Here is a 14488-nt window from a genome sequence, read left to right on the forward strand (position 1 = left end):
TCATTTTTGAAATCTTTTATTGCTGCCTGCTGGATCAACTTATTTTGCTCAATTGGTTTACAAGGAACATTGTTAGAAGATGCTGTTGGCAAATTGCTCTTAAGTGAATTTCCCTGCGCAGTTTCTGTTTGATTATAACAGCAGACATGTCAATTCCCTTGCATTTGTTGGAAGCCTCCGATTTAAGTCCCTCTCACCCTGTCACGTGCAGTCTGTAATTCGCTCCTGATACCTAACTTACCTGCTCTACTGAAATGCATAAAATCGTCACCCAATGTCCTCTCATATTGTCTGAAGCAGGGGGCAGGGAGGGTGGTGGGGCCAGGGTGTGGCCAAGATGCCCTCAGATAACTTCAGATCCGGTTGGCATCTCTGTTACAGGTGTGATAAGCAGATCTCTTAAATTCCCCAGTTGCCGATTTTGTTTGCTAACAACAACTAAATGAATTCTTAAGTAGAGCTGAGCTAACATTTTGCTTACAAAATTATTTTATTAGAAAAAGTAAAAAAAGCTATGCAGCCATAATTATTGATTATTGTGTGATTTTATTTGTGAAAGTAGCTCAATTGCAATTGTATTCTTTCAATGTACTGTATCTTTGATATCATTTTATAAACACAGTTAACTTTTGGGTTCTTACCTGTGAAGGGTCAGGTACAAATTTCATCAATTTCATGGCCCAAGTACAATGTCACACAGGGTGTTCTGTTGCCCGCAGGACATTACGCTTTCTGCAGGTGACAAAAATATCTTTGAATTGAAAAGGCTTGAAATCTACTGTTGTGAGCCAGTTGAATACCACAATCACACAATAATGCTTCCTTTTCCATTGAGGGATTCAGGTCCCACATAGCAGGGAATATATAATTGTAAGAGCAACCGCACCAGTTTTTGTCAGCTGAGATACTTCTTCATTCATGCTGTAAGGAGTTTTTGCACCCTATGATACTAGTACTCATTTAAAGGAGAAGGAAAAGTAAAAACTAGGTAAACTTTATCAGAAAGGTCTATGTAAATACAGCCATAAGCACTCACAGAAACGCTGCACAAAAGAAACACAGGATTTCTTTTCTCCTTTTTTGTAAACATGTTGTTCAGGTGTCTGACTTCCTCTCTCAGAAAAATCCTTTATTCCAGTGACCAGAGTCTGTGCAATTCTCTCCCCTCTCCTGCTCTCCCCTCCCATAAGAATGCTAAGAACACCCTCCCTTAGGAATGTGTAATCTGAGCTATAACGGCAAGCAGGAAGCTATTTAAAATGGCAACTGCTATCTTAAGCAAACAGAGAAAGCTTCTAGGGCTGTTACTCAGGTATGGTAATGCTTTCTGCAGAATAAATATATTGTTCTAGGTGGCACTAATGTGGCATATCTATTGGCAGTAAAATGCCAAAATGACTTTCCTTCTACTTTAAGCCCATCTCACCCAGTAAGTACTATATGTAGACAGTACTGTCATGAGGAATGCTGATGCTCTATCCTGTCCTACTTAGATAGCAAGGCCCCAGTTATTAGTTTATTGTCTGTCTGGGCCCCCTGGGCAGACATCTGCACTTTTCAATTAATGCAGCCTATTGGTTTGACTTTCCTAATATTGGCCTGCCCACCTCCCTCCATATTGCTGTGAATGTGGCTTGTTTTTTGTGTCATGCAGCTGTGTGACCCTAGCCTTGTGCTCCAGTAGTAATTTTACAGTCCAACCTACTCTTAAGTCTGCAGGTTAAACACAAGCTCATTTCTATTCTTTACCCCATACAAAATACTATTAAGAATATTTCTTTGCTACCACATTGGGCACTAGATTTTACGTTGCAGTTTTACGAAAACTATATTCCTTTTCTTATTTCACCTTTTCTTCTTTCTAATTATTTGGCTTATTATTTTGAAGAAATTTGGTTACAATCCAAAGTCTTGCACTAATTATAAACAAACAGCAGTAATTTTCATTTGTAAATAAAAAAAAATAACGAGAACAAAATCTTAAAATGCAAAAAAAAAAACTTCCACACTTGAAGAGTTTCGTATTAGGATCAGTGTCCAGCACTGACAGAGGTATTGTGAGTACATTGCATTTGGTATTATAGCAAACTGCATGACTAACTTCAATCCTTCAGTCAAATGGTTTGTGGAACACAGAAAGTGTGAAGATCCCAGTGTCTGGAGTCTTGGAACTCTGTAAATTGTTTAGGGTAGCTGATTTCCATCCTAGGTAACATGCCTGGAGAAGTTCAAAGCAGATAGGTTCTTTTCCAATATACTGTATGTTAAAAAAAAAACCATTTTCATTTTGTTTGGATCTCCTATCCAAAGTAGCTGGATATTTCAGGGTTTACATTCCAAATGCTGTCTATGAGACCAGACTGCAGTTCTACCGATCCCATTGCATTCTGAATTGTAAAGCAGTAAGAGTTAAATGGCCCCTGTGGTCCTGCCTGGCCAGTCTGTATTACAGAGTACTCCCTGCAATCCTTGGTAAGAGAGCCAGCTCATCTTAAGGAGTTTACAGATATAGAGCTTGCATGGCAGTTGAAGAAATCCCGACTGATCAGGTGAGGATACCCCTCCATGACACGAACTTTAAATGGGTCAAACTTCCAGTACTGTCGGCCTTTTACAAAATAGGCATAACCTGCAGTGGAAAAATATTGTGATTACATTTAAGGTTTTAATGTACTGCTCGTAATTTAGTCACTGCAACATTAGCCAAAAGATGGCGCTAACATGCCAAAATGTAAAGGTATTTTTTTGTGTTGAAGTTTTTTTACGTGCTGAAAATTCCAAAATTACAACTTGCTTTAATGTGCTATATACACAGAGGGGCTACACTGCTTGTGTCTCCTACCTTGTTCATCCTGGAAGGCAGCGTCAATGCCTTTTGGTATCCCTCTCCAGTCTCCAATGTTGCGTGAGTGCCAGCTTTCCACTCGTCTAGTTTCTGGGTTGAATCGCCAGTACTCTCCACCCCTAAACAGATAGGTTTTCTTGTTCTTCTCAGTGCCCCACACAAAGGCGGCCTGAATCTGGGGCACTGATATACCAATGTCAGTAATGGGAAAGGGCCCAGAGGCCTGCAGCTTTCCGTCAAAAACCCAAAACTGTGAGCCTGTGGATAAAGCATGATTACAGTATTAGTACCCTGAATACAGTGTATTCGGATGGCATTTATGACTTGAGGCGACATTGCTGTCATTCTGCTGAGTTTATATTTATTTATACCAGCTCAGACCTGGCAAATTCAAGTGGCAACAAAAATATATGTCAAATGCTGTATAAAAAGTACTGTCAACACATTGTAAATGGCTAATGCATTATGCTGTTTACTTCATTGGCATACAAGCTCAAGTGTACATTTTTTGCTGAAATAGTGACAAGCATAGACAAGCATAAACAATGCCAGTAATGTCACCTGTGCCAATAGCTTGTCACCTGTTTAAGCCATGAGAATCTGAATCAGTCCTGAAATCAATTTCTAACAACTGATAATCCTTGCTTCAATTTTTGCTGCTATTGGGCAAGTTATTTTCCTGTTGGCCAAGTATTCCCAGCAAGGCAGAGTTGCATTCGGCTTATATAACTGTCTGTACAATACAGGTTTAGCATATATTATCTGGAATGCTTTGGGTTTTCCAAATAAGGGATCTTTATGTAATATGAAATCATTATATCTTATGTCTGCTAAACAATATTTTAACTTTAAATAAATATAACACGATTATTTTGCCATCACTATGAATTCATGAAGCTTAGTTTGATCAAATATAAGCTACTGTTTTATTATTTGAGAGAAAAAGGAAATCATTTTTAAAAATTAGAATTATTTATTCTATCGCACATGGCCTTCCTATAATTTGGAGCTTTCTGGATATTAAATTTCCAGATAAAGGATCCCATACCTGTACTAATTAATTGTGCTCAATATGAATAAAAAATAATACATAATAACACTTTTCTAATTATCTTTACTTATTATGCAAAAAAAACCAAAACCATTTTAGTGCAAATTTTTACCAATGGGCATTTACTTTATACATTATAACTCTGTACACACCATGTTTGCACTACTTATTTACTGAAGTACTAATGCATTTACACCGTACCATGACACACTCTTTCCAATGAAACATAAATCCTTGGGACTGTATGGGCTAATGGGGCAGTTAAGTGGTGGGAATTATTTTTACTAGCTAAAAGAGGGTAGATCGAGTTTCCCTATGGGTTAAAAAGACATAAATCAACTTTGTGGTATATATATATATATATATATATATATATATATATATATTATCCTAATGGCATGCCCTAGCTTATAATATCCCATAAGCATTTTGGGGAGACATGTACACCACAAGTACCACTGGGGAGCTCTGTTTGGGTCAGTTTATTTTAGGGAGCCTGGACTTCTGAGTCAATTACTCTCTCCTCGGTCTCTGGCCAATTTACACCTAGTTTTGAAAAAAAAGATGAAAGAGCTTGTGTTTCTTTCTCTTTACCATAGAAGAACCAGATGTTTCCCACAGAATCTTCAAATGCTGCATCAACAGTGTCAGGGATGCCTCGCCAGTGGCGTGATGCCAGGGCTGGGTAGCCATTCTGCAGTTTCCCACCACGAAGGCGCCACACATAACCAGACTTGAAGAAGAATAACTCTCCACGAATTGTAGACACTGCATCAAAATTAGTGTAGCATGCATCAGGCTGGACATAAAATAAAAATGAGTTGGATCAGACCAGAACCACAGACAAGGCTTGTAATATATTTTACATTTATAAAGGAAAGTGGAATAAAATAACATGTTCTCCCTCTTACAATGAAAAGATGATATTCTATTCATACATGTAAAGCATCTCTTTAAAAAACTGGGATGTTAATATATTTGATGTTTTGAACACTCAGGGGTGGTAACCTTTCTAGCATCCTTAACTTTTTGATGTTTTAGCCATAGGGGATTAAAAAAACTCTACAAAGAATTCAGATGAGCAAAAGGTGGATTAGCACCCTCTGGGCCTCACACGCACTTTGTGAACTGCACTCATTTTCACCCTTAACTTACCTCTTAGAACTGAGCTGCTGTCATTGCAGATTAGTGTACTGATTTGACCACCCCTGCCTGAAGCTTGGTGGGTGGTGCGCTCTCATTATGTCAGACATATGCACAGTGTACAAGAAAGCAATATTGAAAAACCCTGCAAATGTAGTTAATATTGCTACCATACATCTTTTACTTGAAGGGAGGGTAGCTGGCAGGATGATGTACATTGACAGGGACCCCGTAGGCCTGTAGTATTCTAACAGGCAAACCTAACCCTAAGGGTGAAGACACACAGAGCTACTTGCAGTAGCTACTTGTCACGGCTACTAAATGCCAGAGAATACCCTGCCATAGACAATACTGAGAATTGCCTCTGCTAAAGCACACATAGAGACAATTATTAGTAAATGATCAGCACTGTCTATTTTAGTAGCCGTGACAAGTAGCTGCTACTAGTAGCTCTGTGAGTCTTCACTTTTGTTACTTATATAAACCTATGGTAAAGGTATGGAAACCATTATCCAGAAAGCTCAGAGATTAGGGAAGGCCATTTACCATTAAGTCATATTTAAGCAAACAGTTCTTATTTTTGATGGTTTCCTTTTTCTGAGTAATAATAAAAAATAATAATAAATAAGCTTCTGTATATCCATGTTAGTGGTTTAACAATCCTAATTTAATGTTCATTTAACATTTAAAATAACCACTAAGCTGGATAACAAACTAAATTAGTTTGCAAGACATCAAATAAATGTTACTGCATGCAGATTATGAGGTTTGGAATCAGCAAATTAAAATAGGTCATTCCCCAACTACTCTGGCTGGCTATTATTATAAAATTAAATAAGATAAACAACTAGTTTTTTACTACAGATATGGGACCTGTTATCTAGCATGCTCCGGACCTGATGTTTTCTAGATAAGGGGTATTTCTGTTGTTGGGATTAACATACTTTTAGTCTACTAAAAAGTCATTTAAACATTAAATAACCCCAATAGGATTATTTTGTCTCCAGTTACGTACTGTTTCATTATAACAGTAAAAACAACAAATTTTTAATTTCTTAATTATTTAAATAAAATGTATTCTAAAATGGCCTTCCTGTAATTTTGAGCTTTCTGGATAATAGATTTCTGCATAACATATCCTATACTTGTACTAGTTAAAAAATAAGATGAATATTTTATAAATGTTTACCACAAGCATAATAATTCATCAGTTAAAAAATCCTCAGTCCATAAAAAACAACTTGAGCGAAATGTTTCACCAGGTATGGATTCGTGGCAAATTTCCACGTTTCGCCACTGGCGGATTTTTTTGCGAAACAGAAGCGTGTCCAAAAGAATTGTTGTGGGTGTCAAAGAATTGTCATGCGTCAAAAGAATTGTCACACAACATTTTTGCCGTTACGTAAATTTCTCGCTGTTTAGATTCGCTCATCACTACTTATAATCAAGAACAATTTTATACACAGGGTGGTTTCATTAAGTTTAGAATCATGTTAGTATCTACTTCATTTTTCGTGTAAATAGATTAAACATTATTGGATTAAGGCTATGACCTGTACAGTTGTACAAAGTCATGGTTTATGTGATCTACTAGTCTATGTTCTTACCTCTGCAGCAGGAATCTCATTACTCTCATTTTCCACCTGGTTGACCTCCACCCTAGGAGTTGGGGAAGGGGTCGGAGGATGCGGAGCCCCATACAGAAACTGTATGCCATGCTTGTCATCTGCACTAAGGCTTAGTGGGTAACGGAATGTGTAGAATGGTGACATGAGCGATTTGGAGACAGAAGAGTGCTGCAGGCCAAGCATATGACCAAACTCATGAGCAGCTACTTGAAGTAGGTCTGTACCTGCAACATCAGCAGTGCAACATAAAGGATAAAAGCATAACGAGAGATGCCAACATCCAAACAGAAGAGCAAATCAATACTACAGCTGCAGAGTTAAAGGTAACGGCTAAGAGTAAGTTGTTATCACACAGCTGCTAGTATCTCACAAGTAACACTTACCTATATTGTTTCCAATGGTCCAAGCTTCATCGTAATCGAAATGTACATCCCCCTCCCGATGGGTTTTTGGGAAGAAAGCATGTGCCAAGATACCTCCTGGACCATCAAATGGGAGGTTATCTCCATGCCAGTACCTACAAAGTTTAGTCATTAATAAGTAATCTAGTTTATCACACAGTGGCATAATCAATACTCCCTAAGCAATTTATCATACTTTCCCACAACTCACCGTGTGAAGTCAATTATGATATCAGAACGTCCTTCATGCACCTCAGTGAAAGTCAAAGGGGTGACCTCACTCCATACCATTAGGGCTTCTGCAATAGTACGTCTCACTTTCACCTTACTTAGCTGCCAAGGGAAACGGATGATCCTAAAACATCAGGATAATTATGTGTAAGGACTTGGAAAAGAGGTGCCCATAAGGTTCATGTTTTTAGTGACTTTGCCTCTTACTTGTACGTCAGGTTTGTCTTGTCCCAGCGTCCTCCTGACAGGACAAAACGTTTCTGACGATTTCGCCCGCTGGAGGAATCTAGAGGGACAGGGATATCTGGTACCCCACAACGAGGGGGGTTCCTTGAACTGCGAGCATTGAGCAGACCGTTTGTATGAGGGTAATGTAATAATGAGTGTGTCTGCAACAAACCATGATCTTTATGAGGCCTTTCCTGTGAATAAAACAGACTGGTCAGGAGAGGGGTAGAATTTTTATATTTTGATTACATTATGATTCATATTTGAAAGTTTTTTTATAATCTATTTGTCTATCAAGAGTAAAACAAATAACAAAAAACTAAAAGGTTGTGCAGCGCAAAGATGAGAAAAAGGGACCTGCACTAAGGTAGGTGCAGGTGATTTAAATAGCTGTCAAATTATCCTCCTCCCAGTCCCCATAGCTTCTCCCCCCAAAAAAGTGCTTAAAGGAACAGTAACATCAAAAAATTAAAGTGTTTTAAAGTAATTAAAATATAATGTGCTGTTGCTCTGCAAAAAACTGGTGTTTTTGCTACAGAAAACCTACTATATAAAAAGGCTGCTGTGTAGCCATGGGGGCAGCCATTCAAGCTGGAAAAAAGGAGAAAAGGCACAGGTTACATAGCAGATGACTAGTAGATAAGCCCCATATAATGGGGGTTTATCTGTTATCTGCTAAGTAACCTGTTTCTTTTCTCATTTGAATGGCTGCCCCCATGGCTACACAGCAGCTTACTTATATAAACTATAGTAGTCTTTCTGAGGCAAACACACCAGTTGTACCAGTGCAGGGCAACAGTACATTATATTGTAATTACTTTTATACACTTTCATTTTTTGGTGTTACTGTGTCACGCACAGTTTCAATATTGAACTCTAGTATTCTAGTAGTTTGAGAAAATATGGACAAAGTTACATGTTTTAAACTGCAAGAGGTGTTTTTGCACATGCTGCATCTGTGTATACTGCATTCCATTCCTGGCCGACAACAAGTATGCTTATTAAGGCACTGCCACTTGGGCCAGAGGCTGAGAAGCCACCCCTGCGCTCTAAAAATCTTACTGATGTGCCTGAAGAGGCAACTGCCCAGGGCACAAGGCTTGGGGGGGGGGTTGCACCAGGCAGGTACCTCTCCTTGCTAAGCCTGTTCCGCGCTCCCTTACCTCCTGCCACCCCCCCCCCCACTGTGACATCACTGCGCATGTGGGGGGGTTAAAGGATGCAGGGGTGAGGTGACCGGCCGGGTTGCCTATGCTGCTTGAGCATGCAGTTTGGCTCCGGGTTCAAGCACATCAGTAAGATTTTTAGATTGTGGAGGCAGCTTCTTGGCTTGTGGAGAATAAGAGAATCCGCCCAGTGTGGCAGTGCCCCTTTTCCTGTTTACCATGCCCCATACCTGACACCTTTCCCGCTTCCCCAAGCTTTCCCAGCTTTATCTATATACATATTGTTTGACTCTCTGCATTGCAATCGTTTTAGGTTACTCTTAAGCTGGCCATATACGTGGCGATCTGATGATGTTTCGTGCGACCATCGGTCGCACGAAACATGGTCAGATTCGCCACACACAGTCAGGGCTGAAACAGCAGATAAGGAGGTAGAAACAATAGGATTTCTACCTCCTTCTGCCGATTCAGCCCTGACGGCAGATTTTGGTCAGGCGCCTTCTATGGCGCCCAATCAAAATTTTCTAACCTGGCCGATGGGCGAGTCGTCCGATATCAGCAGCCTCCTGCGATATCGGTCGACTCGCCGACATGCCATACACGCACCGAATATCGTACGAAACGGGGTTTCGTACGATAGTATCGGTGCGTGTATGGCCATCTTTAGCCTTCTGCCACCCTGAAGCTGCCTTCACAATGGCTTTTTGCCCCAAAAATATCATGCGAGTGTCACAACCTGCATGTCCCATGGGCTTTGGGTTGGCATGCACATCACTAATGAATGACCTTTTCCAATATTTTTTTTTTATTCATTTCTACCCCACTCTTCTTATCCATGAACAGAATTGCTTGCTTTGTGTTTTCCCCTCCTGTTTATACTCAGGATAAACATTTCAGAAAATCGGAAATAACTCAGTACAACACAGATGCCATCTGGATAGTCCAGAATTTAACTCCTGGAGATGCAATAACTATTCCTATCACCTTTTGTGGGAGTTCTGTGCAAGTACTGGGAAACAGTTCTGATACAGTGTTAGACTGGGTACCATTATTTGCACTGATCAGCGCTGCGGAATATGTTGGCGCTTTATAAATAAATGTTAATAATAATAAATAATAATAATAATCAAAGCTGCACCTTCCAACCAGATAGCTGTTTAATCCGTGTCACCATCTGTGTCGTCAGTTTTAACTATCACCTAAATAGTAGCATGAGGAACTGGGTGAAGTCTATAGCATCCATGCATTGTGTGTATAGCCTAAGAAATGCCAACTTTTTGTAAAAAGCACCATTGTTTTTGTCTTTATTATATGTTCCCCCGATTGATAACAGTATTGATACCTGTGTACTTCAAGCTGTTTGTGATATACAATTCCATACTGCCTTCATAGACAACAGGAAGGCTATAAAGTGACATATAAATGAGACACTTGCATCTATGTGTTTTTATTGGTGGACATGTCTCACTTGGTACACTGCACCCAACATTAATACAGAATATGCTAGAATTTACATTTGAAATTCCAGGCAGCTGACAACAAAGAACCACTGCAGCTATCAAACAGGATCACACAAAGCTGTCCAGTTGCCATCATACATCCATTTAAAAAACATAACTTTACTTATAAACATTAGAAGCTGTGTAAGTAAGGAACTACAATAGTTATTCTATGGCATAGGGTTGTCAGTCTTATAAAATGTCATCTTCCCTAAAGGCAGTGGCACCCACAGTTAAATTTCGACTACTGTGGGAACAAATCTTCCCTGAATGCTTTGTCACTGGTGATAAAGTGACCCAGGAGTGAACACACATGCATACTTTCTGAAGTTTCCTTCAAGTCTCCCTTGGAGGTTCATCTTTGGTCAGGGAACTCATAACAAGGTTACAGATATAGGAATGCATAGTGGCAATTCTTAATTTCAAGGGAGGGCAATAAATATATATATATGTATCCAATGACCTTGCACCTGTGATCTCAGTGTTTCTAGGGAGGAAACAGGCATTTGCCTCCAATCTCACCTTAACTGACCTTCAGGCTGATACCTTCCGACTATTAAAACAAACAACAACAAAAAAACACTGCCCTGGATTTGAGGGACATAAAACCATACAATTATATGCATATATGTGTGTAGTGAGTGTAATGTATTACTCACCTGGGTTCTGAGCTGGGGGTACATGAGTGACAGAGGGGCTGAGTGTGCCGCCAGCACACACAGGGCAGGTAGAAGGGTGAGGAGATGCATTCTCACAGACTGCAAGGTGAGTGTGACACGGTGCCTCTGTGTGTGCCCCAGGTGCCGGCTATTTGTGGCTCCTCTACCCCAGTCTTTTCCCCGCTAGGCTGCTGTGGTGCCTTTGTCTGTGCCTCCGGCTCGGTCCCTGCTTGCGGCTGTGTGCGCGGAGGAGCTGTCCGGTGCTTGTCAGTGTGCATGAGATTCCAGCTGTGGATTTATACTCCTCTCTGCCTTTTGTTCTCTCTCTCCCTCTTTCTCTTCACATTTATGGCCTGAAGTGACACACATCTCAGCAGCCGCCGCCGCATCACGTGTTGCTAGTATGGGAAGGGGAAAGGGGTTGAGTGAGGAGAGGGGTACAGCTGGGAGGGGGCAGTAAAAAGTACAAAACTCTATCATCTGGAATGGTTTCTTTGTTGGCGACTGAGGTGTGAAACCTTGAAGTGATACTACTACCCCAAAGGCACACGCAGCAGCGCACACAGCAGACTAGTGAAAAAGTTCACTTTTTAATTTGCCCGCATATTAGCAGCCCTGTGATTACCACCTAAACCAGGTTTCACCCATAAAAACACATTGAGCTTGAAGGTCTCACGGAAGACATACACATTCCTCCGGAAAAATGAGAGAGCAGATAAAAACAGCTTTGGGATTCATCAAAACAATTCAACCTTAATGAGAAGCTGAGACCCACAGCAAACACCAGGTGTCCTGTTCACCTGACACCTGCCTGTGACTGAAATTCTGTGTGAGACCCTGTTTGCCATAGCAAGTCTGTGTGTGTTGTTACTTGTGCAACTGCTGTTAGTCTGTGGGTTTTTGTAAAGCAGTAGGTCAGTGTGTACATAGCCTTATCCTGCAGTTATGTCTGAGTCCTGCACTCTTTGTATGTGTACAGAAAAGTGTATACAGAAAAACAGGGAATTTCTAACCAGGCATGTAACCAGTTATCCATATCTGAGCACACATATCAGAAGAGCTACTTTGGGTTAGCCAAGTAATGGCAGCTGGAAACTACCACTCACATAACACAGCACCCCCCTGTCAGAAATCCTTTCTTCTTTTCATGGTATGGCCTTGTAACTAGTAACTTTCTGCTACCTTGGATGATTGAAAGTGGGAACTCTATATATGAGGACAAGTTCTGTGAAACTGAACACTTATATACAAGGGGTCATTTACAAACCTGGGGGGACACAAGTGCAAGAGCACTAAGGGGCGCAATAGTGCACCCCTTAGTGCTCATTCTAGGCAAGGGGGTAAGGACAGTGCCCTAATGTGGGTAGGGGGGCGAGTGAAGGGATTGCCTACATGCCTTCCCCACACCCACCTTTCAGTCAGCACTGGATCTAAATGCTGTGTGGCAGGTATCTCTACTCTGATATGGAGTACAGAAACCTATGGCCATTTGCATTTGGATGAACACAGCATACAAAGTGAAAAAATTGTACCAGATTGCGCCCTTTTTTCACTATGCACATTACCTTCCATGTAATAAAGGTTTACATTTGTTATATTTTCTTAAGATTTGTTTTTTTCTTAGTTTAATTTAGCCTGTGTTCCTCTAGAAAAGTTTAGGGATTCCATTTTCTGTTTTCATTAGACAGCTCACGTTACATTTACATCACATGATGTAGTAAACATGAGGCTATATAAAGAAATGATGAACAAACATTTCTAAGCAAATTGGCACAACAAAGTTAACTTGTTTAAAGTAAAATAAGTGAACAAGGGGTAAGGGGGGGGGGGTTTAAAAATCTTAGGGATTTCCTGAAAGGTTTTAGAGTTTCCCCAGAAAGTTTAATAGTTTCCTATGGGGTTTTGGATTATTTTAGGGTTAGTAGGACAGGCTCTAGAAGAGGACAGAGAGGTCTTGGCCAAAATATTGCTTTGAAAAACAGAAACTTGATGTATTTGTGTTTATTAGATATCATATTCTAAGTACCATCATCTTCCTCCAAAATGATAAAGTGTGAGTGTAGCAACTGCAACCATAGTAAGGGGAAAAACCACATGGTTGATGGCAGGTCTGGTAAGGTCACACAATTCTCTGACTACCCCCTCATCTGACTTTGTGGGCAGCCCCCCCCCCATCGTGTGTGTATTCTGCAATCTGTCTGCAGGTTTGGGAGGATCGTGGTCCACACACAGGTTGGTGATGGGACCCAGAAAAATACTTTGCTGGGGCTCCTGGGCCCCATCTATCAGATAATAAGGGGAGGCTATAGCTTGCCAATGGGAGAGGAACACTTCAACGTTCAGATACAGTCCTTTCCTGATTGGATATTTAAACTAAAGGCCCCCATACACGGGCCGATTTTTTACTGTCAAACGACCGATTCCCGAACGGTCCGATACTATCGTTAAGTTATTGTATAGTTGATGGTGTGCGCACGATTGTCAGCCCGCTAATCGACCCGACATTATCGTCCCCAAAATCGATAGGCCAGGTTTAAAAATTTTAGTCGTTTAACGATAAAATCTGCCAGTTGGTGTGAGTGTCAGACATTTGTCTTCGAACGATTGTTCTCTGCGCATGTTATGATTGCCAGCAGCGGAAGTCAACGAACATAAATAAATAAATACCGCTTCTGCCACGACATTGGATCGTACGTAGATGTACGATCGTACGTATTTTACGATAATGTTACGATGAAATCTTTTGCAAATTATCGTTGCCCATGGATGGCATATCGTATGGAAACCCGATCGCCATACGATCGTTTGTCGATATAATCGTTCGTCGCACAACGAGTGAAATCGCCTTGTGTATGGGGACCTTAAGCTGATTTTCGGCAGGATATTTGTAGGACAGGACTTTTGCCAAACACCAGTCTGTGCTTCTGCAAGTGCAGGCTTTTTTCAAATCCAGCAAAATTTATTTTTTAAGTGCATATGTATAGATTCCCCACTTCTTTGCTTTAGACCACAGGTTCTCTGACCTTACCAACAGTGCATGCTTTGTGGATAAAGTCACAGCAGCGCAGATAAATCAGTCAGTAATCCATGTGAATATCTCATTCACTAAATGATCCCCCTGCCCTGCTGTAAGGTAATACACAAAATAATGACCACTGATATAAATTGATATTTAGAAATACTTGTTACTAATAATTGTCTTAAATCCAGTTGACTAATAGATTGTTACACAGGACAAAAAGGACATCGCTTGCTGTAACAGAAAAAGGAGGTTTCTTCTTTAACTGATGCAGGAGTTGTAAAGTTGTGGAATTCTGTCTCACAAGATGTTGTACTGATGGATGCAGGAAACACTTTCTAGAAAGGGTCTGGTCGGGCTGTACTGAGCCAGGGATTAGTCTGACTGGTATCTGCAGTCAGGAAGGAATTTGTCACCCTTTGAAGCAAGCTGGAGACTGCTTTAGGGCAATGTCAGAGGAAGCTGTGTGTCTTACACAGGCAACAAAGCATCTAAAAATACCTTGTAATGCAGAAGAATGGGAATTGCCAAATGTAAAACACCTTACATGCAGTGATCCAGCTTAATTATGGGAAAATGCCTTCTTTCAGACACTTTGTCACCAGTTGGAAAACCTAT

General features: G+C 40.5%; 1 protein-coding gene across 2 annotated transcripts; it reads right to left on the reverse strand.

Annotated features, from left to right (window-relative positions):
• Positions 1 to 11329, reverse strand: mmp11 (matrix metallopeptidase 11). 2 transcript variants are annotated; one of them, XM_004910581.4, is made up of 8 exons: positions 10852 to 11323; positions 7507 to 7721; positions 7280 to 7423; positions 7051 to 7184; positions 6647 to 6891; positions 4491 to 4695; positions 2843 to 3103; positions 1 to 2629 (listed from the first exon to the last, which is right to left on the reverse strand). In XM_004910581.4, exons 1-8 carry the CDS (start codon positions 10939 to 10941, stop codon positions 2487 to 2489), a joined length of 1437 nt encoding a protein of 478 aa, XP_004910638.1. In that variant the 5' UTR covers positions 10942 to 11323; the 3' UTR covers positions 1 to 2486. The 2 variants fall into 2 exon arrangements, with proteins under 2 accessions (XP_004910638.1, XP_017945690.1); XM_018090201.2 differs by having other exon boundaries at positions 2517 to 2629; positions 4491 to 4664; positions 10852 to 11329.
• Between the last annotated feature and the right edge of the window lie 3159 nt (positions 11330 to 14488).

This window comes from Xenopus tropicalis, chromosome 1 (assembly GCF_000004195.4).
Source record: "Xenopus tropicalis strain Nigerian chromosome 1, UCB_Xtro_10.0, whole genome shotgun sequence".
NCBI lineage: Eukaryota > Metazoa > Chordata > Amphibia > Anura > Pipidae > Xenopus > Xenopus tropicalis.